Source organism: Diaporthe batatas (assembly GCF_019321695.1).
Source record: "Diaporthe batatas strain CRI 302-4 chromosome Unknown Contig00010, whole genome shotgun sequence".
Classification (NCBI taxonomy): Eukaryota; Fungi; Ascomycota; class Sordariomycetes; order Diaporthales; family Diaporthaceae; genus Diaporthe; species Diaporthe batatas.
The window spans coordinates 1648363-1673266 of NW_025408557.1; the positions used below are offsets into that span (position 1 = coordinate 1648363).

General features: G+C 56.5%; 8 protein-coding genes across 8 annotated transcripts; 5 read left to right on the top strand and 3 right to left on the bottom strand.

Moving 5' to 3' along the window:
- Positions 1-465: 465 nt before the first annotated feature.
- On the bottom strand, positions 466-5943 carry KVR01_008746 (uncharacterized protein; the record flags this gene model as incomplete). The annotated part of the gene is made up of 7 exons (XM_044781732.1): positions 5681-5943; positions 4529-5624; positions 3425-4425; positions 2610-3363; positions 1907-2542; positions 856-1775; positions 466-773 (listed from the first exon to the last, which is right to left on the bottom strand). The coding sequence occupies exons 3-7, from the start codon at positions 3684-3686 to the stop codon at positions 466-468; spliced, it is 2880 nt and encodes a 959-aa protein (XP_044642513.1). The 5' UTR covers positions 3687-4425; positions 4529-5624; positions 5681-5943.
- A 2446-nt stretch (positions 5944-8389) lies between these two features.
- KVR01_008376 (uncharacterized protein) lies at positions 8390-10174 on the top strand (the record flags this gene model as incomplete). Its single annotated transcript, XM_044792665.1, has 5 exons — positions 8390-8462; positions 8608-8652; positions 8714-8997; positions 9056-9823; positions 9881-10174. The coding sequence occupies 5 exons, from the start codon at positions 8390-8392 to the stop codon at positions 10172-10174; spliced, it is 1464 nt and encodes a 487-aa protein (XP_044642143.1).
- A 205-nt stretch (positions 10175-10379) lies between these two features.
- On the bottom strand, positions 10380-11483 carry KVR01_008388 (mRNA splicing protein PRP18; the record flags this gene model as incomplete). Its single annotated transcript, XM_044794291.1, has 1 exon — positions 10380-11483. The coding sequence occupies one exon, from the start codon at positions 11481-11483 to the stop codon at positions 10380-10382; it is 1104 nt and encodes a 367-aa protein (XP_044642155.1).
- Positions 11484-11959: 476 nt separating this feature from the next.
- Positions 11960-12844, top strand: KVR01_008714 (uncharacterized protein; the record flags this gene model as incomplete). Its single annotated transcript, XM_044789954.1, has 2 exons — positions 11960-12042; positions 12112-12844. 2 exons carry the CDS (start codon positions 11960-11962, stop codon positions 12842-12844), a joined length of 816 nt encoding a protein of 271 aa, XP_044642481.1.
- A 343-nt stretch (positions 12845-13187) lies between these two features.
- Positions 13188-13804, bottom strand: KVR01_008585 (uncharacterized protein; the record flags this gene model as incomplete). The annotated part of the gene is made up of 3 exons (XM_044783696.1): positions 13644-13804; positions 13325-13582; positions 13188-13241 (listed from the first exon to the last, which is right to left on the bottom strand). The coding sequence occupies exons 2-3, from the start codon at positions 13436-13438 to the stop codon at positions 13188-13190; spliced, it is 168 nt and encodes a 55-aa protein (XP_044642352.1). The 5' UTR covers positions 13439-13582; positions 13644-13804.
- A 404-nt stretch (positions 13805-14208) lies between these two features.
- On the top strand, positions 14209-16135 carry KVR01_008691 (uncharacterized protein). The gene is made up of 4 exons (XM_044792097.1): positions 14209-14534; positions 14603-14985; positions 15048-15326; positions 15400-16135. The coding sequence occupies exons 1-4, from the start codon at positions 14503-14505 to the stop codon at positions 15498-15500; spliced, it is 795 nt and encodes a 264-aa protein (XP_044642458.1). The 5' UTR covers positions 14209-14502; the 3' UTR covers positions 15501-16135.
- Positions 16136-16238: 103 nt separating this feature from the next.
- Positions 16239-20266, top strand: KVR01_008534 (uncharacterized protein). The gene has a single exon (XM_044784077.1). It carries the CDS (start codon positions 17453-17455, stop codon positions 20039-20041), a length of 2589 nt encoding a protein of 862 aa, XP_044642301.1. The 5' UTR covers positions 16239-17452; the 3' UTR covers positions 20042-20266.
- An 824-nt stretch (positions 20267-21090) lies between these two features.
- Positions 21091-24655, top strand: KVR01_008636 (uncharacterized protein). The gene is made up of 5 exons (XM_044794529.1): positions 21091-22259; positions 22324-22419; positions 22476-23123; positions 23184-23313; positions 23377-24655. Exons 1-5 carry the CDS (start codon positions 21903-21905, stop codon positions 23559-23561), a joined length of 1416 nt encoding a protein of 471 aa, XP_044642403.1. The 5' UTR covers positions 21091-21902; the 3' UTR covers positions 23562-24655.
- Positions 24656-24904: the final 249 nt, after the last annotated feature.

Here is a 24904-nt window from a genome sequence, read left to right on the forward strand (position 1 = left end):
CTGCCTATAGTGTTTCCGAGGAAACGTGAGGAATGGCAGGGTGAAGGGGAAAGGGAAGAAGAAGAAAAAGGAAAAACGGAAAGGGAAACTCATTTCGTGCAAAAGCCTGAGAAGACCGCTGTTGCCGTACCCTCCTATCCAAAATGCCCGCCCAAGCCCATTCGGGCGGCCACCGTGAGCACTGATAATCCCGGCCCGACAGCGCGCCGCAACAAAATCCCGTAGGTCTAAGATGCTCTGTAAAAACTGCCGACCAGAAAGCACGAGAACGCCCATCGGTCACCCAGTGTATATATGCCCCCGGGCTTCTAGGTATCGCCGGAAACCCCCGCCGCGTCCCAATTTTTTGTATCCCCTCCTCGCCTAGCTTTCGTCATTCCTGGTCTCGTAGTGATGCGCGTTTTGAAATCGTCCCGGCTGGCGTCGATGAGTTGCATTCATTGCCCCTGAGGAAAATTCTCCTGCTCACATCGGCTTGAAGTTCGTATTGAACATGTCCCAGTTCCGGTTGAAACTCGCGTCTGTCATCATATCGTCTATCTCCCCACCCGCAGCTGGGTGAGGCTGTTGTTGTTGTTGTTGTTGTTGCTGCTGCTGCTGCTGCTGTCGCTGTCGCCGCTGGTGCTGCTGTTGCTGCTGTTGGTGGTGATGCCCCTGCCTCATGTGGTACTGTTGTGCAGCCAAGGCGCTTGGAGACTGGTACATCTGTGCCGACAAGTCAAGTCCAGCCTGCCCGGCCGGATGTTGTATGAGGTACGGGGGCAGAGGGCCAGCTACCAGGGTAATGGGTCAGCTTCTGGGTCCCTCTTTGAGGGAACAGGATAAAATTTGTATACAAATTATAAATGGACTCACTCAGCTGCCCTTCTATTCCGCCATAGAGGCCTGGCGTCATATAGAAGTTGCTCGCGTCGGCCTGAGGAGGTGGTGGCATCTGCGGGGGCTGTGCGTCGACCAGCGGTTGATTTGGGTAGGCAAAAGGGTCCCCAGACGGGAACATCATCGCGTCAAACTTGTAGATATTGTCTGGGCTCTGAGTCATGGCCTGATTTGGAGCATTTCCATGCTGAGGGATGAAGGCAGCCTCGGTCGTTTGGCTGGATGAAGGGGTACCGGCGTCAGATGCGCTGGCCCCGGGCACGTCCAGAGGATGGAGCTCGGACGGATTCACGCTGAAGCCTCGCGATGATGACCTGCCACCCTGCATAGGAGAACGAAAAGCCAGCGGGACTCCCGATCGTGTGTCACTGCCCCTACTGGACGGAAGAGGTACTTTGTGAGTACTCAACGGGACAGGACCAGGTTTTGGTCCAGTTGCAGGCCGCTTCTTCGTGGACATGGCTCGAGGCTTCCCTTTCTTGACTGACTCCGGCAGATTTTCCCACAAGGAGTTCAGGGAGGTCGTGATTCGGTCCGCTGCCAGGCTTCGAAGGGCCATTTTGGCGATCATCTCTCGGCCGGCGTTGGCCTCCGCGAATATCTCTACCGAGCCCGGCTTGTCTGGGTTCTCGAGGGTGTAGAATACCAGTGTCAGGATGGCGAAGAACTCGGTATACAGCATAGACCAGAACGGGCCGACCACAAGGGCTTGGTTTTTTATCTCCATCGCGATGTGGATTATGTTCCGGCAGACGCTGATCCCAGCGGCCGCACAAGCATAGTAGGTTTCGTCCACGACCTTGCCGGCCGACAACCTCGGGGAGATGTAGTGGAGGAACGGTCGGTATAGCATCATTTGCACATGTGCGTACGCAAAGCGCAATAAGGTTCGAACTCTGGTAACGAGGCGATCAGCTAGCTGCTACTAAAATGTGGCAGAGGTGTAAACGACAAAGGGATAGTGAACTGGTATGGGAACAGCCCCGCCAGCACAGTTGAAAGCCAATGAGGTATCAATCAGCCTTACCTCACCACTTCGATAGGTCCCTCAGCACTAGGACGCCACCTTTCGGGGAGTTGTTCATGCCACACCTGGAGGTCACCCTCGATCTCCTTGATGCGGCGGTATTCGATCATGTAAGTCAAGCTTGATTCGCCGTCTGAGCTTATGACGGCGTCTTCGATTCCCTTGAGTGGGTATATGTATTTGATAACCTTCAACAGTATCTCCATGAGCCTCGAGTGGGCGTTGAATGCTTGGAAGAATGACCCGGGTGTCTCAGGAGGCGGCGTCGAGATGCTATCAGCGGTAATAAACTCATCGTCGATCTCCGAGGGCAGCTGCTGGTCGATGTCTTCCGCGTGAAGCAAGACGGGGAACCCTAGAAGAGCTGAACAGTAGATGTCCAGCTGCCGGATAAAGTAAAAGATGCGTCTCCTCGACTCGCTTACGAGGGGTGTAAAGCTGGCATTGGGCAGATGCCGGTGCAGACCCATTCTGAGAGCGGTGCGCAGGGCGATGCCTAGGAACGCATAACAGGCACTTAGGTTCGAAGTTGCTTGCAGGAACAGAATCAAGAATAGTAGGGACTGTAACGAAGTCAGATCCCGACACTCTGTAATGTCTTGCAGCAGGATTCTCGCCGACGTGTAATAGCCCATCCTGTCCAGGTGTGTCAGCCTTCCGAGCAGATGTCTTCTTCCCCCTTCTGTCCAAAGAGATTGCTTACCCTTCCTCAGTTGCCTCGCTGTAGTTGACCTGGTTGTCAACATCCTCCTCTGCGATATTGTACATACAACCCACGGCCATGACCGAGTAGAGGAGGCCGAGAAATCGGTTGTCTTCTATCTCGAAAGTGTCTGACGGCTTCTGGTACAACTCCTCAAACTTCTCAAAGAAGGATGGTATGTGTACAATTCGCAGCAGTGCCGTTGCACATGAGAGCGCACAATAGCTCAGTTGACGGGCGCGTTCCTTCGGTGGCAGGTCGTGGACGTTTGAGCCTTTCGAGTCGTTGGGAGTCGAGGCGGTTGTCGACTGCGGCGAGTCCAGCTTCAGCAGGCCTGGAACCTGGGCCGGTCGCGGAAGGAAGGTGGTCTGGTAGTCGCTGCCTAGTAAGCCCCTGAAGTGGTCCTTCATCCGCCTGAGGAAGACAGCGCCGGATGAGGTGCCTCGGAAGTCCCATCCACCGCCCTCGGTGAGGTCCAGCTGGCCCAATGTCTCGATCATGGACATGATCTGGGCTGTCTGTTGCTCTGCCTCCTTGGCGTTCTCTTGCCGGGCCTTGGCAGCTTGCAGTCTTTGTCGCTCTCGGTTTTGGAACTCCTGTTGGACGGCGGGATCCAGGCTTGGGTCGTTCAGGTCGACGTCCGGCACGAACTTTCGCAGGGTTGCCTCCGCGCGTGCCAGCTTGTTCTCGAGGGCCTCGATGTACTGAGGAGCAGGGTTCCGCCTTCGATTGGAAGGCTTGTCATACGTACACTCTGTATAGAAAGGAAGCGTTAAAGGGGCAAGTTTCGAGAATCTGAACAGAAATCCACTGACCATAGCTGTATACAGAGCAGTGTGTGCACGGCTGCTTGCCATCGCACTTGATCTTCTTGCGCCGACATTCATCACAGGCACGTGTAACACGTCGCCGTTTCTGGACAGGCATCTGCACTGTCTGATTGGACCCTGTAGAGTTCTCGTCACCCTGTTCTGCTTTGACCGAGGCGTCCCCGGGAGACTGCTGGTCATCCTGGTGGTCCGAGACAGGGCTTGGCTCACCGGACCCAGAGTCCGGTGAGAGCTCACGGTCAGTCATCTTGTCTGTAAGGACTGTGGTGGCCTTGGAAGGCTTTTGCTGAGGGCTTGAATAATTCGTATGCCAATTTGTTGAGCTGTTGTTGTTGTTGTTGTTGTTGTTGTCATCAACACTCCTAGTTCACCAGACCCCGGCGTGGTCGAGAAGGACTCTCAAGGACCCTGGCCGGCCAACTCCCTCTTTCTTTGTCTCCCTGCACTTCTCCGGACTTCGCGGCTCATGTCTCATGGGCATGAGCTACAAGTATCGTCAATGACAACACGCAATGGCTGTAGTTCAGGTCGAATGTGGACCATGCGACATCGCGGTTGCTATTTCTCGACCCCAGCGGACGGCTCGGATATAACACGGTGAACCCGCCGAGGAGTACCGCACAGTCGGAGAATTATTGCAAGTCCTGCGACTTTGGTAATACAGTACTGTATCGCCTTGGGGCTGAATTGGGGGGGGGGGTTGGGGTCTCGAGGCAGGAGGAAGCAACAAGAGTCATCAATGAACAGTCCAGTCCAGAGTGAAAAAGATTAGGCGAGGTATAGTTTCCAGCGATCGAGGGGCAGAGGAGGACATATGTTGTACCTAAGTATTATGATGGTGACTATGTGTGGAGCAGGGGGGTCCCTCGAAGTCTTGTCCATCAGCGGTGCCCAGCGGAGGGAAGCTCACATCCCAACTAGTCTACACATGTATGTACAGTACCATGCGGAATCCAGCGAGCCATGGGTGGGTTCTCTTCCGTTGGCTGTCGACCCAAGGAGTCAGAACGAGCAAGGGGTAAGAGGGCTGTGTAGGCCGGTTCGGTGCCGGGGGGCGTGTAGCATGGAGAAAAGGTTGTGATGGCTCACTCTAGCACAAAGCTTGGCATGTAAGTCGGCAGGGATGGACTTGTCTGTGGAGGCTGGTGGAAAACGTATGGAACTTCTTCGAGCTACCGGTGACGACGGGGACGTTCCCGGGTGGGAAGAGGGGGTGACGAAAGGGGAGGGAGGGGGTTGCGGCGCGAGAGAGTCTTGACACGGACATATTGTGAGTAGAAGGCCGCACGGCTCTAAGCATGGTTGATTACGTAGCAGCATCGCCTGTACCTTGACTGGTATGGCCCGCCAGACAGGTACATGTCATGTCCGTTACAGGAAGGGGAAGAAGAAAGAGTTTCGCCAGGGTCCCTACTCTACACTAGAATGGGAAGTGGGTGGTATCCGGCATCTCTTTAGAGTCGAGGCTATCTGTGGCAAGCCTGGGCAAGGGGACAAGCAAAAGGTCAAGACTGGGATCATCCAGGATGGGGGCTGAAGGACCACCATGACCACCCAAACGGAATGGAAGTGGCTAGCCCAAGTGGATAACGCCCTCGAGGAGGGGTGAGAATGTCTAACAAGAATATGAGTTCGCGCGGAATCGTGGTGTGGATGCACACAACCTTGGCTGGTGTATACGTAGTGAGAGGCAGTGCTGAATCAGTTGCTCAAAGCCGGGAAACCCGATCTGCTCGCCCGGCTCGGCGCTTGATGGATGATATGATTCGAGTGTCACTGGAATTCCAGCAGGGACGGTTGAGGTCTTGACGCGAGCTGCGGTGCCAAGCCGTCAGTTCAGATCTCTGGGACTCGGGCGACAGGGTCTGGGGAGCCATCTGTGCGGGAGGATTAGTGTAACAAGGTGTATATCGGACCATATGCGACTGACTGCACGAACAGCTGTTGCCAGAGGACGGGGCGAGGGCCAATGCGCCGAGTACAGTTCACCGGCGTCAGAAGCCAGAGGTGCGGCGGCCTACCTGGGTCACTTGCGTGTGGTGGTCGGACTGTAGTGAGCACAAGCTTCAGGAGCAGGACCGCAAAAGACTTGACTCCGGAGTCCGGGGTTGGCATGGAAAAGGTTACCCGTTGTGACGACGAGGGGCTCTTTCGGGGGAGACGGGGGTGGGATTAGCCTGTGATGCTGTGGGGCGTTAGCTGGGCACACACACAAGTCGGAAATTTCCTTGGGGTTCCTACTCTAGCTTACTCCGTACGTCAAGCATTTAATATCACGGCAAAAGGAACTCCCGGAGGAAGAGATGGTTGTTGCCATTGCTGAGTCTCTGCAGGACCAAGAGCAAGCCGCAGATCCTACACGCTGTGCCACGGATTGCAATTTGCGACCAGAGTAGAATTTTCCAATTGCCATCAGATGCCGGCCAGAGAGATGCTGGTAGGCGGCGTGGTCGTGCCATGCCGTCTTGGTATGTGGCCGACCATGTACATACGGTGGGTTCCGTTATACGCAGCACGAAGTACTTGGCAGTTTACGCAGTGACAGAGCGACTGGACAACAGATGCGACCCACATGCTGCCCCAGCCAGACCACGTTGGGTCCGCAGCAATCAGATAGTGAGTCTAGGTCTACCGGGTTTCGGTTCCTTCGAGTGGGACGAACCCCGTGGGTTTGGTCTGGCCTGGCTGGCCTGGCCGGCCTGCTGGCTGGTGTATGGGGATATCGAACAGCAAACAGACGCGCCCGCCCGAATTGCTGCCCGCAGCGTCAGTGTGCTTAAATCAACCTTAAATCAACCTGCTCCGTCCGTTCGCGCCGGCAACTCTTCTTTGCGACACCACCCAGGTACCGCCCAGCCTGCCAGTTCAGGTACAATTGATTAGTCTGCCGCAAAGGGCAGGTCAGTCGGGACTGTGTGGCCGCCGAGAGATTTGAAAGCCCACCACAACAACGGACAGAGTCCGAAGGTGGCGGCGGCAGTGGTGCGTTCAAGGCTTGTGGGTGACTGCACCCCGGAAGCGAGCCGCTCATGTGCCTCGATGGCTTTTTGGTCCTCGGCGCCCTGTGCCTGCACCTGTGCCTGCACCTGTGCCTGCGCCTGTGCCTGCTATGACCTGTGCCTCTCCAGCTCTCTGCGTCGAGCCGGCTCACACATGCCAGACGTTGCTGCCAAGCGGCCAAGGTTCCTGTGCCTGACCTTGACCAAGGAAGGACCGGTGCTCGGGGCTCGCTCGGCCACTGGCTGCAGAGCAGTCACGGTCGCACCGCATCAGAATCTTTTTGAGACAGGCAGGACAGGCAGTCCGCCGCCTAAGAAAACAGTGTGTGCTCCTTTCCCCGGCGAATCGCCCCATCTGCGAGACCCAAGCCTTTAGGCTCGCATGGCAGGGGACCAGCACAGCCACCATGGCGGAGCAGCCCGCATGTGGGCGCGAAGGGGCCACACACCCACTCTGCAGCCTGGGCGTCCGGAAGGACGTTGGCAAGTGGCCAGGCTCTCGCCGATCTTGGCGCGTCGGCACGGTTTGCCAAGACGGCGGGGAGATCTGTGAACCTTAGACGGGTTTCTTCTGCCTCTCATCACCTCGGCCTCTCCAGCCTCTGCGACATGATTGCACAGCAGACACAGCAGACACGTCGAGATGGAACATACGAGTCAGCTGATGACAAACCTGCCCAGCAGTGTTCCCCCAGACCATGCCGACCGCGGTGAGGGACAGTGCTTGCAACATTCGTCTTGTCCCTGGTGTTTCAGGGCGACCCTGGGGAGTCGAGGCTCTTCCCACGACGGCGCCGTCACAAACCAGCATGGTCGCTGTCCCGGCAGCGGCAGCAACAGGGCGCCGGTGGCATCGGCTCGGTTACTGTGGTATGTGCCCGAGCCCCAGGATATGAGAAGTTGTTTGCGGTAGAGCGAGACCAGGAGAACACATCACATATATTGCGTCCCCCGACAGACGGTGGTGCAATGGTGCCGCCTCGGACGTTGGCCATCGGCTCCGAAATGCCAAGCCTGCCCCCGGCCCTGGAGAGAAGTTTTGAAGCGAGACGCCATTATGATGACGTAACGACAGCCACTGGTCCTCAACAGCATCTCGGCTAAGTTCTGGGCAGCGGTTGGTTGGTGGTCCTACTAGCTAGCCCACCAAATCGAGCGAGCCCTGCATGGTGCCGTGAGGGCAGGGAGGACAGGGAGGATTGATTGACCTCTGCCCTCTGCCCTTGCATCAGTCCTGCTTACTGTACCAGATATGACCTGGAGCCAGTATTATTAATGTGTCGATAGATACAATGACAGTGAGAATTCCAATTACCCAACTGGAACCAGAAGCCTGCTGTACTTCATTGTTGCATCAGGACCGGCAGGCTCAGCCACAGGAAGAATTGTTGATCAACCACGGATTTTGATGAGATCAAACGAGACTGGTCGCGTGACCTTTCTCATATTGCCTTCATGGCCTTCTGGAACAAGGGTGTGCATCAGCTGGCCTTGTGATCGACAAGGCTGACAGCTTCAGCTTGAGCCTTGATTGACTGCGTTGTGATGATGTGTCGGTGCAGTATATTGACATGCATGCTCGGTGGTGAATCTGGAAGGCTGTCTGTCTGGGCGTGCACTAGCTCTCCCCCCTCCAAGGCCCGGCTGTCTAGGCTGTGCTCGGCCCTGCCGGTGAAGCCCGAAGAGCTACCTAGGTACCTACCCAGGTGGTATGCCCCACAGCCCGCCACCCGGCGCCCTGGCACCTGGGTTTGCTTGACGACCTGCTACCCCGCCAATGCACCCCTGCACCCCTGCCTGGAGCGAAGCTGCACGTCGTACACTGCCCATCCAGCAATCAGAAGCTTGTCACGTCTCTCGTCAAGACGCGCCGCCGCCACCACCACGGAGGATCCGGTATCGATATCGACCTTGATACGGAAACACCACAGCCTCGGCCATAGCAACAGCCATGGCAAGCTCCACCGACGCCCTGCCGCCTGAGTTCCTTCAGAGGGCTCAGCAAGGTGGCATCGTCGTCACGGGTAAGCTCAGCCTTGCCTCTGCCCCCATGAGTAGCTCACTTGTGTGCCTTCGCCTGCCGATGCGCTGGCCTCATGCTGAACCTTTCCCGGCCTTCCCGGCCTCCTTTCCCAGGGGAGACCAGCTTGCTAAAGAGACCTCTTGCAGAGATACCCAAATTGGATTTGGAGTCCTACATACAGAACTACAGAGGTGCGTGGGGCTATCCTTCCATCTGCTGGTTGTTTGCCTCCATACTGACCCGCTCCCAAAGGCCGTACCAGACTCGACAGACTCCTGAATATCGCCCGAACGTCAACAGTACTCAGCGTCGATGCTCTGAAGCTTGCCATCAACGAGGTGGTCTCTGGGGGAAGAGATGTTCAGCTCTACCAGGATGCCCATGAACTACTTCGTGCCCTTGGACGCGACGAGCCGGAGGCTAAGTACAACGCTGCTTGGGTCAGTGAGATGGAGAAGGCAAACCGATCAGAAACGCATCATCTCGAGGCGGAGCTTAAAAAGTACAAGAACAATCTTGTGAAGGAGTCTATCAGGGTTGGTCCTCGTAACCGAACGCCTAGGCCCCAGTTCACTTGCTAACAACATGTAACAGATGGGCAACGAGGATCTTGGAAAGCACTTTGAGAGAATCGGTGAATTGTCCCTTGCATATGACGCCTATTCCAAATGCCGAGCCGACGTGAGCTCCGCAAAGCACATTATCGAGGTTGGATTGCACCTCGCCCGCTTGTCTGTCTACCGCCGTGACTGGCCTTCCGTCACGGCCAATGTGAACAAGATAAGCGGCCTGCAGTCTGATGGTGCCGGTGTTGCGGACAAGACTCAACAAACGATATGCAATATCCTTTACGGAATCGCTTTCCTCGGCCAGGCCAAGTATCCTGAGGCAGCACGAAGCTTCCTCCAGGTCGACCCCGCCGTCACTCCCGACAGTTACGACAAGTTTGCCAGCCCCAACGACGTCGCAGTCTACGGGGGACTGCTGGCTCTGGCTACTATGAGCCGACCAGAGCTCAGCGGAGTGCTGGAAACCCCAGGCTTCCGCACATTTCTCGAGCTCGAGCCCCACATTCGTAGGGCCATCTCTCAGTTCGTCAATGGCAGATATTCGGCCTGCTTGTCCATTCTTGAGTCTTACCGCACAGACTACCTCCTCGACATCAACCTGCAGCCCCACCTCAAGCAGTTGTACACTGTCATCCGTGGCAAGTGCATCTTCAACTTTGTTCAGCCCTTCTCTTGCGTCACAATCGACAACCTGAACGCCGCATTTGCCCCTGCCGGCGAATCTATCGACCAAGAGCTGGTGGAGATGATTGGAAATGGCACTCTGGATGCTCGCATTGACACCATCGACAGAGTAAGCCAGGCAAACGCCAGGATATGGGTATCAGTCAAAATGCTAACAACAAGCTAGGTCGTTACCATCGCCTCTCCGAATCCCCGTGCAAAGATGCAAGCGGCGTCTCTAACTGCTGCAAAGACTTACGAGAAGGAGGCCCTTGATCGCATCCGCCGCATTGGCATTGTGTCTGCAGATCTTGAGGTCAAGGGAAAGCACAAGGGTCAGGGAGCAGGCGCTTTTGGGTCGTTCCAGGCTACAGGCGCGAGGTTTGGAGATGGCACAAGTGACGGCTCGATTGACGACTATTCGGGATTACAACCCCAAGGGCCATCTTCATTCGTGATGAGCGACCTGATTCATGAGTGAATGTCAAGAAATTTGCGGAGGCGTTTGGAGTTGGGAGAACCCGGGAGAAGACCCATTCTTGTTTTACATGCTGGAGCATGAGGCATCCACAACTTGCGAGGCAATCCATCGGGTAGACGGTAATTCCGTGAAAAAATGACTACGCCATGCACTGCTGGTTCCACCACTCATGCATTATCTTTGGTCGCCCGAAGCCCTCTTTCACTTAGCCCATCAGCTGTCTAACGTCCTCGGGCGGCCATCTCACCTGCGCGAAGGTGAGACACCGTTTGATGCTCTGCAAGTATTTTCTTGTGACCTCGTCACCCATGACGTGACCCCTCTCGCCGTTGTGGAGCTTCTCACGGGCGCTTCGCTCGTGAATACCCACCATGGTCACGCCGATGGGCCAGGCCGCCTTGCCGATGCTCAGCCTCAGATAGCCATCGTTGGCATCCACGTAGCGCCGCTCCTGAGCAGCCCGGACGATCTCAACGACGGGCTTCAGCACGGACTCGTCCAGGTCGGCCTTCTCGAACCTGCGGAACAGGGGCGTCATGGTCTGCTTGCACTGCACCATGGTGCTGTACGCCTGCCTCGCGGCACTGGTCTCGAGCTCACCGCCGGCCTGGGCCCGCTCCCTCGCCAGCGCGAGCTCCCACTCACGCAGCACCATGGTGAAGTAAGACGCCAGCTGCCGGTACAGCCACCGCCGCGCCTCCTTGTCCTCCGCCGGGGGCACCTCGTCCGCCACCTTCATGTCCTTCTCCTCCACCAGCTGAAGCGTCGTCGGGATCGGCCCCTGCGTCACGGTCGTGGTGAGCCTGCGGTAGCGCTTCAACCTCGCGGCGCGCCCCTCGCCGAACAGTGCCGCCGGCTCGCCCAGCGACCGCAGCTTGGCCGTTAGCTCCTCGTCCGTCAGCGCGGACAACCCATCGTGCGCGTCGTCCTCCTCTTCGGCCCCCGAGGCTGGCGTTGACCCGTCGCGCTTGAGCTCCGGCAGGCCCAGGCGCTTCCGCCGCGCGCGTTCCTCCTCGGCCTCTCTCTCCTCCCTGCGCCGCCTCGACTCCTCCGCGAGCTTCCGACGCTTCTCCTCCCTAGCCTTGGCCTCTTCTGCGGCGTCCTCCTCGCGTTTCCGTTTCGCAGCGGCCTTGGCCTCTTTTTCTTCTGCGAGTCGTCTCTGTTCGGCCCGGTATGCTGCTTCCCTGGCGGCTTCGGCGTCGGCCTTGCGTGTGTATTTGGAGGAGGTGTCGGCTGCTGCTTTGGTGTCGGTTGGGGAGGGGCCTTTCTTCTTGGCGAGTTCCTGGGACATCAACGCCGCGAAGTCCATCTTGGCCTCGTTGCAGTCAGTCCCGTGGCTTTAGTGTTATTCGTGAGTATCGAAGTGCGAAATGTGATGCGTTGAGAATACGGCGGCTCGAGATTGGGTTTGTGTACAGTGACTAGTGGATAGTGAATAGGTCAGACGTCAAAAGCCTGCCGAGGCTGAGGCCGCCTACTAAATTCTAGCTTCTAGAAGCTCGTTCCACGGCCGGGGCCACCAGCGACAGGGTTCCCCACGCGCCCGGGAAGCTTAATCCCACCTACTGCTTCAGCCCTGCGTTCGTCGTCCATGGCGACTTCCAATAACAACAAGATACCGTATCCTCGCCCATGAGCTCGCAGCAGCCCCCCCGGAGCCTTTGACAGAGGCCAATGGGCCGATATTAGACGGAACCATCCATATCAGAGCAGCACTCTACCTCGAACGCAGGGAAACCGAACTGCAGAGAGCGAGCCTTGCGCATTGAGCGCCCCGTAGGCGCAATGGACCAAGCTCCCAAGGTCGATCGCGACGCGACCACCCCGTTCCTCTTGAAGGTCTACTACAGAACCGGCGCGTTTCACAGGTTCGCCATCATCCCAGTTGCCATCTATGGCCTGGCACCTAGCAACGTGACTAACTCATCTCCCGGCAGACCAGATGAATTCTCCGCGCCCGACAACCTGCCTCATGTGTCCTTCCACACCTGGCCCTCAGCAACCCTCGCCGAGCTCAGCCACCAGCTCGCCGCCACCGCCTCACACCTCCTGCCTCTGCCCGCGATAGGCACACGCCTCGCCTTTCGCCTCCTCTACTATGACACCCGCGGCGCGGGGGACCAGGACCAAGTGCCGGCGCGCTGCGTGGTCAAAGACCTCGGCTCCGTGGTAATCGGCGATGGCGGGCCGGGCATCTCCACAGACGGGGACGACGTCGGAGGGGATGTGGTGGGCGACGGCAGGCTACGGCAGGGCGCCACGGCGGGCTCCGCGGCCGAGAGCGCAAAGTCGCTGGCAGACGCGCGGTTCGTGGTTGGGGACTTCCTCTCTTGCGCCATACTGCCGCCCTCGCCGGCGGACGGGAGCGTGCAGCCTGCCTCGGCGGCGCGCGCCGGCAGGGGATACGGCGCAGGCCAGGCCAGGAGCGCGGTCGACCCTGGACCCCCACCGATGAGCAGGGGAGGCGGGCGGGATGGCTGGTCTGCGGCTACGTACGGGCCCAGGGGAGGAGGCGGAGGAGGCTTCCGTGCCCCGCCGGTCGGCGAATGGCGTAGGGGCGAGAAGCTCCCGGAGGGGCCTCCTGGGCGGGGCCGCGGCGGTAGACGATGGAGAGAACACGGGGCCGCTCAGGTGGATTGGGGAAGACTACACCATGGAGACTACGCCTGATTCTGATGTCATTGTGAGGGAAGACGAGCTGCGGTGGCCTGTTGTTGGCTTCCTGTGATCACGGGGAACGACCTGCCAGCACACGGGCGCCATACAAGGCTCTTCAACCGGCTGCCCCCGGGCCAAGTATGCGGTTTGGAATGTTTTAACAAGCACAGTATCTTTGTATGATGATTTCCCGGTTGGTTTCGTTGAGCTTGGAGTTTTGGAGCGAGGGCTTGGGTAGCGCGGTCCTCCAACACGAATCATAACGTAGAATGATGGTTGATGTTTTGCATTTTGCGCCTCGTTTCTGCCTGTCTGATGTACAGATCCCCCCTCGTCTCGACGATAAACCACCTGTCTAGTACTCGGCAAGCAGGTCTCCCTTCCGCTTCGCCCTGAAGTTCCACTTTCCCTGTGTTTGACACCAATCAGTCAGCATTCAACACCTCCGAGTTCCGGGGAAGAACGATCGCTCGTGCATCTGTCTCAACGTACATCTGTCGCGTAGGCCGCCACACCGATTATCGCCGGTACCAGAATGACATAGTTGAATGTGATGAGTGCCGTCCGTCGAGTCCATCGGAAGTACTGGTACCGGCTCGAGCTCATGTCTGTCGGTCGGGTGCATGTCAGAAATCCGGCCCCAAATCGTGCGGGACTGAGTCGCTCAGATCAAGAGCAATCCATTGTATACTTGTCGGGGAGGGGTAGTGGTACTGTTCAACCGGATGATGGCCGGGTCCATGGCCAGCTCTGCGCAGGGGGTCAGTCATTCGCGTCTCGTGTGCCATTGAGGGGTGGTAGTATGGCGTACTGAAATGTTTGAGGCCCGCCATCTTGACTGGTTTGTCCTGTGGACTCGTTCAAATGTGGCTGCGTCGACGGTCGGGGGTAGATGCTGCTTTGGAAGTCGGTTTAGGAGCGCAGTCGATGTGGTAATTGAACCGTCGTTGAGGAAGCATGGGGCCGGGTCGGGCGGGTCTTGTGTGGTTAATTGCATGTTGCGGTTAGCATTGCATAAAATAACGTTTTCTACGCCGCCGGTTCCCCGCTTATCCGAGCTGCAGACATCTGGAGGAAGCGATAGGGAACCGACCAGCCCACTCATCTTATGTAGAATAGATGACCTTATTCCAAGATCTACTTGTTGACTTGGTGAACCATGAAACAAATGGTCAGATTTGCATGATACTTTGAATTGCTAAATCGCGTAAATCACCAGTGATTCGTTCCATGTTGTCTGTCATCCGCAGAGCTTCTCGCTTCAGTTGCGTTTGAAACGACCATCTAACTAATTAACATGTGATGTTGAAGCAGGGCTGGTCTGGAGGGCGCGGTCATTTCTCTTGATTTCCGCCGTAGAAGAAAACCAGTTATGTGCAGTACTGCATGTGGTCTCCTGCGATGGCTGTCGCTAGGGTGTCGTCCGAGGTTCCTAGCAAGTGTATGCATCGCCATTGGAGGTGCCTCGGCTGTTCCCATGCCTGTTCGCTGCAGAGCTTAAAAACGACTGGGCTATGCCGTATCGAAGCATCATAGCCCCACGCTCCCGTTCACATTTATTTCCTTTACATCTGATCTCGAGGATCTGTTCAGCACCCTGCAATTGGCCCTACTGCCTATAGTCTTATGTGAAGTCGCCTCAAAAGCGTCTTTGTGCTCCAGAATCAGCAATGGCGGAACAGCCCAAGATCACGCTTCACTGGTGAGCACCCGTTCTCCGTCGCTCGTCAAGCCCGGGCAGCTCCACTGACGGACAGGTGCAACGGCCAGGCTCAACGGCTCGCGAGCCAACTCCATGCTATGGCTTCTGGAGGAGCTTGAAGTCCCGTACGATGTCAAAGTCTATCATAGGCAGTCAAACATGTTGGCACCTCCTGAGTTGGAGAAGGTGCACCCTCTTGGGAAGTCTCCCGTCATTACTGTTGAGGCGCCCGGGGCATCAGAACCGGTGGTTCTGGCCGAGAGCGGCTTCATCTTCCAGTACCTCTGCGACCACTTTGCCCAAGGCAAGACAATCATCCCAAAGCGGTGGAAGGATGGGCAGGAGGGCAAGTTCCTCGGAGAGACAGAAGCCTGGATGCGTTACTCGTATCTCCTCCACTACGCTGAGGGGTCATTCATGCCCAACTTGGTGATGTACTTGGTCCTGTCCGGTATGTCGCGCAGACCTCATTCTAGGTCGAATTGGTACTGCCTACTGACCAGTCCGGCACAGCCCTCAAGTCTAACCAGGTGCCTTTCTTTGTTCGGCCCATCTCCTCCGCCATTGCCAATCGCATCATCTCGATGATGGTATATCCCAACGTCAAGAAGCACCTGGCATTTCTGGAGAAGCAGCTGGAGACTTCGGGTGGGGATTTCCTCACGGGGCCAAACCTCACAGCAGCCGACATCATGATGAGCTACCCGCTGCTCGCAGGCAAGTCGGGCTTCGATGGAATGGGAAAGTTTGCCAAGGGCACAGCCAAAGAATCTTTTCCCAAAGTCTATGAGTGTGAGTGGAAGCTTAACAGCCGCCTCTCCCGAAACCCTTTGCTCGCCGCCTCAGGCCGCTGACACCGGTTTAGACATGGACAGGCTTGAAGCCCAGGCAGGCTGGAAGAAGGCTGTCCAAAAGACCAAGGACATTGACGGCGGTAAGTTCAGCCTTGTCCCTCAGCCTGCCTGAGCAATGTCCTTCGCAGAAGAAGAATGGTCGATGCACCCTGGGTATATGTAGTGTGTAATGCGAGGTGGACGATAATGATGACGCTACCCAGGAAATCACCATCTCTGGCCGAGGAGGGGAGGGATGAAACTGTCGAGGATATAGGCCCCAGGGCTGCCCCGGGGGGGGAGACGGGCCAGAGAGGGCAGTGCAGGTAATGATTAGTCCGGTTAAATCCAGTCACAGCTCTAGTGATCCTCAATCCATCCATGATGTATTTAGTATTCGGCTGCAGCCCCATCTCAGAGACATCTATCCCGGAGTGTCTGCCTGGGCGGGGCCCGGGCTTTCGGCGCGTTCCAACCACCCGCGCGGAGAAATGGAGCCCGACCGATATTGAGACAGCTTGATGCGGGCGATGAAGAAACGAATCTGAAGGTGTCGACACGGTCAATTGTCCTCGACCCTTGTGTTTTGGCGCCGCAGGCCATGGAGCACAAGAAACGGTGGCAGAGTGGCAGAGTGGCAGAGTGGTAAGCTGAGCTGAGCCGAGTCGATCAGATCAGCATTGGGCTGACGGGTCGGCCCAATGTGGCCGTGGCCGCCTTGGTCGGTTGTCCCTGCTTGGCATCTGCAACTTGGCATCTATTAATGCACATGCACGTGCGAGGCCAGGTGCACAGCCAGTCAGGAGCGTGCATAAGGGGATGGTTCGCAGCGGTTTCTACGACCTCACCTTTGCCTGTCCTGTGGGCTGTACTGGCTGTCCCCTTATTGTTGTGACTGTTCCCCGTACGTGCGCACGGTCAGGGGCCATGGCTGCTTGCTGTCTTGCCTGCCCGCCTGCCTGTCAAGATCGATCAAGGCTGGGAATTCCCCCGTCATGACGTCAGTCCCAGCCAGCGCAGACCAGAGGGGGACCCATGAGAAAGTCTTGTCCTGTCATGGCTGTTGCTTGTTTTTTCCATGACGCTCTGAGAGAGATACCCTTCGATAATCAGTGCCCGCTGGCTCGGCCAGGCCGCGGTGGTTTGTTTGGGATGGAGCAGAAAGATGTGGCACCCCCCCGACGTCGACTCGGCATCCAGGAGGACCCAGGACGCTGGCGCGCCGCCGTGGCCAGCCCGTTGGGCCAGTGGTCGGCCGCGATCTGAGCTCTGAGGTGGCACCGTACGCACGGGCGAGGCACCGCTCCTTCCTGCTGGATCTGGATCCGGATCGTTGGCGCCAGTTCCAATCGAACCGCAATCATAATCGCAACGCAGCTGTTGACACCTATCAGCCAGCACCACCCTGCACAGCTCCCACTCACTCTGTGGGGAAGCGGCTGAGTCTCGCATAAGCATCCATCCTCTCTGCCTCTCTCTCGGTTTATCTGTCTCCCTGTTCCCCTGTCTGTCTGCTCCTCGCCTGCTGACCGTGCTCCGTATTTGTTTTGTTTTGGCCTTTCCGACCGTCCGACCTTCCGACCCTCGTTTATTAGTCTCTTCTGAGCAACTCCCTCATTTCATAAGCCGTCGGACTTCGGCCTCAACTGCCTTTAACCTTGCACGCCCCAGATTATTCGCGCTCCCAGCCCACTCTAGGCTCTCAGTCCAGTCCATCCGGAGCCGTGGCCTCCGGGCTGTCAATGAGAGCCGCTCCCCGTACATTATTCTCCGTCCGCCGACCTCGACTGTGAACTTCGTCCTTCGTCTCGAATCCCAAATTCGTCTCTATCCCGTCAATCCTTCCCAGGATTTCATATCGTGCTATTGTCTCCACTGCGCTCTTAAACCGTGTTGCCAAGACTCTCTCCCTTTTGGGCCTCACCGTCATCCCAGCCTTTGCACCTCGGCTGTTAGCCGTCCATGTTGGTTGCTCCTGGTCGCCGCCGACTTTTTCGTTGACCGGAATCCTCGGCTGCCTTTATCCTGCACCCTAGCGGGCCAACCACACCACCCGAGGGCTTTATGAGAATCTTGTGAACCAACATGGCTGTGGATTTTGCTGGGGACTCGCTCCTCAGACCCGGCAATGAGGCCAAGGAGGACCCTCTAAACACCCCTCGCCTCAAGCCTCAAGTCCCGGTCGATCCAAACCCCAGCCCGCCCGCCGACAGTTCAGATGGAGAGGAGGACCTCTTTGGTGAGGATGCCGCTCAATCTTTCATCCAGCCGGCTCTGAGCCCGGTCGTCTCCTATCTCACGTCGCCCAAGACCCCGGCGGCTGAGAAGGCGGCTGCAATGGACAAGATCATCGACGGGTACTTCAACGATGCCGGCGCAAGTGTGGAGCAAGAGTCCCTGGACCAAGTCATCGCGGGGTACTTCGACGGGGCGAGTATCACTAGGCAGGATTCCTCGGGTGACGACACACCAACACAAGAGAAGCCTCGGCCAGACCAAAGCGACGATTCACGAGCCGGCGAGTCCACCTCACCGGCGGCGGCGCCGCTGCCACAGCCTCTGGAGCCTCTTCCGACGCCCTGGAAAACTGGCTCTAAGGAGCTTGTAGTGACATCCTCAACCTCAGAAAGCCACAAACCTGCTTTGGCGAGTGTGTTTTCTCAGGTACGACACCGGAGGTCCTCTTCTGGCGGAGCAGAGGCTTTGAGGCGCTTGTCCAAAGCCCTCCCTTCAATATCGTTACCCTCCAACTTCATGCCAAATCGTCTACCCACGCCATCCTTCTTCTCATCGGGGTCGACATCATCGAGGTCCGAATCTAGGGATTTGACGCCGAAACATACCCCGCCCTCCCAATCCCCTCGTCTAGGACACTCGAGCCACGCCAGTACATTCCCAGCCATCATCCCCAGGAAGTTGTCGCCTGCCCCACGGGATGCGAGCAGAAATTCGCGGCTGTCTCGCCGGTCGTCAACTGCATCTAGGAAATCATTGTCTCTCAGAAGGTCGACGTCTGACGACTCCATGCTGTACCACTCGCTGTCGCGCATGTCTTCATTTGGGGATGACCAAAGATTTACCCACGTTCGTGAGCAGGTCAATTCGAGGTTCAAGGCAATCGTGGATTCATTTGATACCCCATCATTCAAACTACCAAGCATGCCCAGCACGCTACTATCTCCTCTCAAGAAGTCAGAGTTTTCTGCGTCGGAGCTCAACCTCGACTCGAGCAAATCATCCTCAATGAGAACCATCAAAATCCCCCGGGATCCACTGGACAGTGTACTGGAGCACCTCACTGGCGATCTTGTCATTATGGGAGGTTACAGGGGCTCGATCCTCCGGTCCGCTGAACCACCTCACAGACAGCTCTGGGTGCCTATGAAGGTTGGCTTGAAAGTGAGAAAGGTCAACCTTGAGGTGGGGCTAAACCCGGAGGACGAGGAGAATATGGAGAAGTCGATTATCCCATCCGGAATGCTAAAGAACATCGGCCCGGTGGACATTTCCAAGAGGCTCTTCAAGCGGATCCGAGAGTGTGAGAATGCGAGAAGCGGAAAGTTGAGAGTTCACGATTATGGCTACGACTGGAGACTCAGCCCACATCTCCTATCTAGGAAGTTGATTGAGTTCCTCAAAGGTCTTCCATCAAACCAAGGTGAAAACGCGAGTGGAGCACTGGTGATTGCGCACTCTCTCGGCGGCGTCATTACCCGACATGCTGTAAATCAAGCACCCGAGTTATTCTCTGGTGTTGTGTATGCTGGGGCTCCACAGCGATGCATCAATATCCTCGGACCGCTGAGAAACGGCGACGCAGTGCTGCTGAACGAGAAGGTGCTGACAGCACATGTCAATTTCACACTGCGCACGACGTGGGTGTTCTTGCCCGAGGACGGATACTGCTTCATCGACAAGGTCACGAACGAGGAATACCCCGTGAATTTCTACGACATAAACGAATGGGTGAAATATCGCCTGTGTCCGAGTGTAAGCGACCCAGCGCTGCCACCATTCATGGCAAAACGCGTTGGGTCGCTGGGCTCCTTTCTCAGTCTCTCAGACCTATCGATATCCCGGGGGAGGAGCTCCAGTGACCCTGCAGCCAAGAGACCCGGGCAAACAGCATCTCCGCAACGCAAATTAGTGAAGGACAGGGGCCTCGCGCCGCAGATGGACGCTTCGGCTTCATCAGCAGAACAGCACGAGGAAGAGACACATGCAGTCTCTACCAAGGATAAGTCTGACCGAAGCAAAAACCTTGCCTACCTCGCCCGAACGCTTGCCGAGACCAAACGCTTCCGTGCAGAACTCCAACACAACGAGGCGCACAAGGCCGCCAACGCCTACCCTCCCATAGCCGTCCTTTACGGCAAGGAGATCCCGACGGTGTTTGCGGCGCGGGTGGCGTGTCGTGAGGCGATCCCGTGCCAGGACGCCTATGACAACCTTGCCTTCGGATCGGGCGATGGTGTCGTCTTGGCCAAACAGGCGATGCCACCTCCTGGGTACGAGATCGTGAAAGGCGGGAGGATTTCCACAGACAAGGGGCACATCTCTATATTAGGGGACCTCAGCGCCGTTGGCCATGCCCTGCAAGCTGTCACAAGGGGGCGAGCAAAGGGCATAGGCTTGGGCAAAGCTTCCAGGAGAGGGAGTGGAAGTAGCTGTTAAAACATGTAAAATCAAGCACGTCTGTAGCGTAAGAGTATGACTTCCATGAAGCATCATCAGTGTGTACGGTAGCGCATCGAAACAATCGGGTCCATGTTGTTTGAATGTGTGATGTGCGGGAAACAAGTCTTTTTGAAACCTGCTGGGTGACATGTTTCAACAGTCCATGTACATAGGCTGTTCGGCTGGAGCACACGAGACCGTTCATCCGATGTGCTTTGTCGCCTCGTCAGTGGATACCTGGTCCGGATGGTCAGGTCGACATGCAGTTTTGCCCCTCACCTCCATGAAGTCGACCCCTCGAATACATCCAGTCCACCGAACATGCATTGCGCCCGGGCCAGCCTCTACGTAGCCCTTCATACCTAGGCCGTCATTATCAACAAGCAGTGGCGGCTGCTGAGGTTTCTACACAGTAAGGACTTTGCACTTGTCGTCGAATGTACCCCAGAGCGCTGGCCCGCAGAGGACCCTGGTGAGGAAGGATGCCTCAGGGAGACCCCTTGTAACGGGTCCTGGGCGAAATGGCACGTCGTCAAGTGCTACCTTTCCACGCAGCTTATACGGTCATGCCACGTTCCACGCTGGTGGCTAAGGCTTGATCCCATAACAAGTAAGTTATGAGTGCTGGGATAGCATTATGCATGCATCCCGAGGAAAAAGTTCAAGAGGGGATTCAGAGCTGTTCAGTCGTTGTAGCCCTAGGAATGCGATTTGCCTGGCAAAAAAACCTGTGAATGGATGTGAGACATGCTCACCAGGAAAGCTTCTGCATCACAAACTATTCACTGGATGGTGCGTCCACTACGGATGGATGGGTGGTGACTGGCGACGGCCGGCGTGGACGGAAGTAATGAAGCTGGGTTGTGGTTTGCTGTCGGCTTACCCCTGAGGGCGTCAAGGAAGCTGTCCCTCCCAGCCTGGTAGGGACCCCCGGCTTACTTTTGCCTGCTTGCTTGACAGCTCTGCCCCTCCCACCCCAATTCAGGCAGATCGCATGATTGGAAGGAAGACGGCTCTCCCCCCCACTATTTCATTGGGTGCTCTTTCTTTTCTCCTCACTTTGCTCACCTCCCTTTTGCCTTGCCCTTCTCCTCCAAGAAGCAGAGAACACCACGTCTTCAACTTCTCTGGACCGGCTGCTGCAGTAAAGTCTTTTCAGGGGGATTCCTCCTGTTTTACGGCCGTCTCCTTTCTCTCCTTCTCTCTATCGCTCTCTCTTTCTCTCTCTCTCTCCTATCTTGGTCGTTTCCTGCTCTGCTAGTCGTCAGTCCACCAGTGCCGTCTGCTTTCCTCGGGTCTCAGTCGATATCTCCGTCTTCCGTCTCCATCATCATATCTCTAGCTGCTTCCGCTGCTCGTCTCTCTTGGTCGACATCACCTCCGAATCCTCTTCGAGCGTCGGGATTCTTCGTCTTCCGTTTCTCGCATCTCCTGTCAGCTTCAGCTTATCATCGTGTGCGAACATTTCCTTTCGTCGACTGAGCTCTTTCCGCTGCTTGTCTAGCTTTGCGCAGCCGCCGCTTGGTATCGCAACACAGCCAGTAGCACGACACACACCCCCCCTCTTGTGTCTCTCCAGAGCTTGCTTGGTTGTGGAATTTGCTCAAGACAAAAGGCCGCCCCGACCAGAAGAAGACCAAGGCTAGATTATTGGTCTCCACAGACCCAAAGGGATATAATTTTCCAGAAATCTTCGAGGTTATACAGGAGAAAGTACTTTCTTCTGTAGCTCTGCCCCACGTTCTCGTTCGTGCGTCGTGGATTACTTTGGTTTAGTCCAGGGCTTGCTTTACGCAAATCCTGCCTCTTCAAGCTGTCACACATCTCCCCGAAGACCTCTGTCACCCAGCTGATCAAGATGGCCGAGCCTGGTCCTCCTGGAGCTCAGTTGCCTCCTCCCCCCCAGCCCAACGCTGGGGCTCCCGGCTATGAGAATGGCCAGAACGGTGGCTCTGGGAGCCATATGCCACCACCGCCCCTGCATATCCCGCCCAACACGAACCCAATCCCGACCGCGATCACGTCGCCCATGACTGGAAACACCATCACGTCTCCGGGCAGTGCCAACCCCTTTGTCCGGCGTGCCGCCCCCGAGCCCAATAAGAGGGCTCTCTATGTTGGCGGACTAGACCCTCGCGTGACTGAGGATGTTCTCCGGCAGATATTCGAGACTACCGGTCACGTTCAGAACGTGAAGATCATCCCCGACAAGAATGTGAGTTGGAAGGGCACCGCAGCTTTCGTTGCCTCTACAAGGTTGCTGACTTGCTTTGATGCAGAACAAGGGCTTCAACTACGGTTTCGTCGAGTACGATGACCCTGGTGCGGCTGAGCGTGCCATGCAGACCCTCAACGGTCGTCGTGTACATCAAATGGTGCGTAACTGAACAATAGGGTATCTGCCATTTTGGAAGATTAACAAAGCATACAGGAAATTCGTGTCAACTGGGCCTACCAGTCGAACACGGCCAACAAGGAAGATACCTCGAACCACTTCCACATTTTCGTTGGCGATTTGTCAAACGAGGTCAACGACGAAGTCCTCCTTCAAGCCTTCTCTGCGTTCGGCTCCGTATCCGAAGCCCGGGTCATGTGGGATATGAAAACCGGACGATCCCGTGGCTATGGTTTCGTGGCGTTCCGGGACCGTGGGGAGGCGGAGAAGGCACTCAGCTCTATGGACGGCGAGTGGCTCGGCTCTCGTGCGATCCGCTGCAACTGGGCGAACCAGAAGGGCCAGCCGTCCATCGCACAGCAGCAGGCAATGCAGTCGATGGGCATGACGCCAACGACTCCTTACGGCCACCACCACTTCCCTACCCACGGAGTACACAGCTACGATATGATTGTGAACCAGACGCCGGCGTGGCAGACGACCTGCTATGTTGGCAATCTGACCCCCTACACCACTCAGAATGACCTTGTACCCCTCTTCTCTAACTTCGGGTACGTGGTTGAGTCGAGGTTCCAGGCTGATCGCGGGTTCGCGTTCATCAAGATGGATTCACACGAGAATGCCGCGATGGCCATCTGCCAGCTGAACGGATACAACGTCAATGGCAGACCTCTGAAGTGCAGTGTGAGTTGGCGTTGTGATACTTCCTAGTTAACTTGGAGCAGATGCTGATCTTGTTTACAGTGGGGCAAGGACAAAACTCCTAGCAACCCCCCTGGTGGTTTCGACCCCAACCAGGCCTACAGCCCTCAGAGTGCTCAGGCTTCCGCATTCCCCGGCACTCCCAACACCTACTTCCCTCAGTATGCTGGAGGTGAGATAGCCCGCTCTCCCAACTCTGTTGGGTACCCCATCACGTCACTGACATATACTGCAGCGCAATACGGACAGCAAGGCAACTACGGTGGTCCGGCCGCCCAGTCTCCTGCGGGTTATGGACCTCAGATGGGCTTCAGCGGACCACCCAGCGCCGGCGGCTACGGTCGAGGCCAGCAACTCCCCAATGCCCAGTGGGCGCCACCTCAGGGGCCTAATGCTGCGTATGGCGGCTACCAGGGCTAAACTTTTGGCAGGCAAAGCGAAGCAAGTACCACAACGTCGCGGATCTGTTATTCTCTGCACCCCGATCTCATCTGCCAACTAGACAAGAGTGACAGGGAGGACGCAGATCCTCACACTCCGAGGCCCTAGAGACGGTGTGGATGCATTGCTTCACCCGTCGACCCTTTCCTGCTACAACACAGTTACAACTTCAATTTCAAGTCTATTGACGCTTCTCTACTCTTCCAACTACCCCCTTTTTGTGGGATTTTGCAAGCATTTTAAGAGCGTGGGAATGATAAAACACTTTTGATGGCATCGACGCTGGGCAGTCGCGATGTCTTGACGTTACCAGTGAATGTCAGGTATCTTGTTCTCATGTACCTTACGTCCAGGTTTCGCGTTCTTATTCGGATCATTGTTCACGGTTAATCTGTTCCGCGCCGTTGGGTGGGGCTTTTCTGAAAGCCCGCTGTCACAGAAAATACCAGGTTGTGTGTGTGCGTGTTTGTGTGTGCTTTCTGTGCACTGGATACCACCTTCGTCTTCACGCTTCTGGGAGTGTTTCCGGGTCCTACAGGGAGAAAACTCTCTTTCTTTTTCGATTTTGATGCGCAAACGAGATTTACTTTGGTAGCTTGCATGTGGAGGAGGGAGATGTTATACTTTGGGATGACCTTACGAATTTCTCTACCTCTCGTTTTGATGGCAAATTCACACGTCTTTCCTGCCCACTGCAACTGATGCTGATGGCATTCATATGCGAAGCTGTGCCAATTAGTAAGGGCTTTTCTTTGGCGCGCGGACACACTAGAGGTTGTGTGCATCAAGCTGTTCCAGACGAGCGAGGGAGCGGCAGGCCAGGTATGCCGTGTAGCTGAGCGAGAGGCATTGAGTGCTGAGCAGTTAGAATGTGATACGAACTACAAGGTGGCATCGGTGCATCCGGTGCGATGTCGTCGCCGGCGCCGTCACTCGCATCGTAGACAATCAATGGTTCCGAAACCTGGCTGACAAGGCGTGAGACGGCTTGTGGACGACCCTTTATGTCTCCCGACCGGCCGCAACAAACAGCAGACTCGAATGACTCGGGACAGACGGACGGCGACGACAATGGGCAATGGTAAACGGGCCAAATAGTGCACTTATCTTTGACGTATCATGCTCGGCCGCTTGCGTGGTCATGACTCTGGGTTGAGGTGATTGGCAGCAAAGCAGGCCTTTGGGCGGCCGGCGGTGGTGCTGGTGTATGTATGCTCTGACAAGTGTCCGGCACCGATGGTGTACTATAACGGTGTGGAGGACAGTTGGATTGGAGTAAAGTTCCTTTGGGAGCACCAGACTCACACTGTGCGACGTCGTGC

Bases quoted from the DNA above. Each gene is read 5' to 3' on its own strand.
- KVR01_008534 (XM_044784077.1), top strand. From the start codon at position 17,453: ATGGCTGTGGATTTTGCTGGGGACTCGCTCCTCAGACCCGGCAATGAG.
- KVR01_008636 (XM_044794529.1), top strand. From the start codon at position 21,903: ATGGCCGAGCCTGGTCCTCCTGGAGCTCAGTTGCCTCCTCCCCCCCAG. The intron at 22,420-22,475 runs GTGCGTAACTGA...CAAAGCATACAG, and splicing joins GTCGTCGTGTACATCAAATG to GAAATTCGTGTCAACTGGGC. The intron at 23,314-23,376 runs GTGAGATAGCCC...CATATACTGCAG, and splicing joins CTTCCCTCAGTATGCTGGAG to CGCAATACGGACAGCAAGGC.
- KVR01_008691 (XM_044792097.1), top strand. From the start codon at position 14,503: ATGGCGGAACAGCCCAAGATCACGCTTCACTG. The intron at 14,535-14,602 runs GTGAGCACCCGT...TGCAACGGCCAG, and splicing joins CCCAAGATCACGCTTCACTG to GCTCAACGGCTCGCGAGCCA. The intron at 15,327-15,399 runs GTGAGTGGAAGC...ACACCGGTTTAG, and splicing joins TTTTCCCAAAGTCTATGAGT to ACATGGACAGGCTTGAAGCC.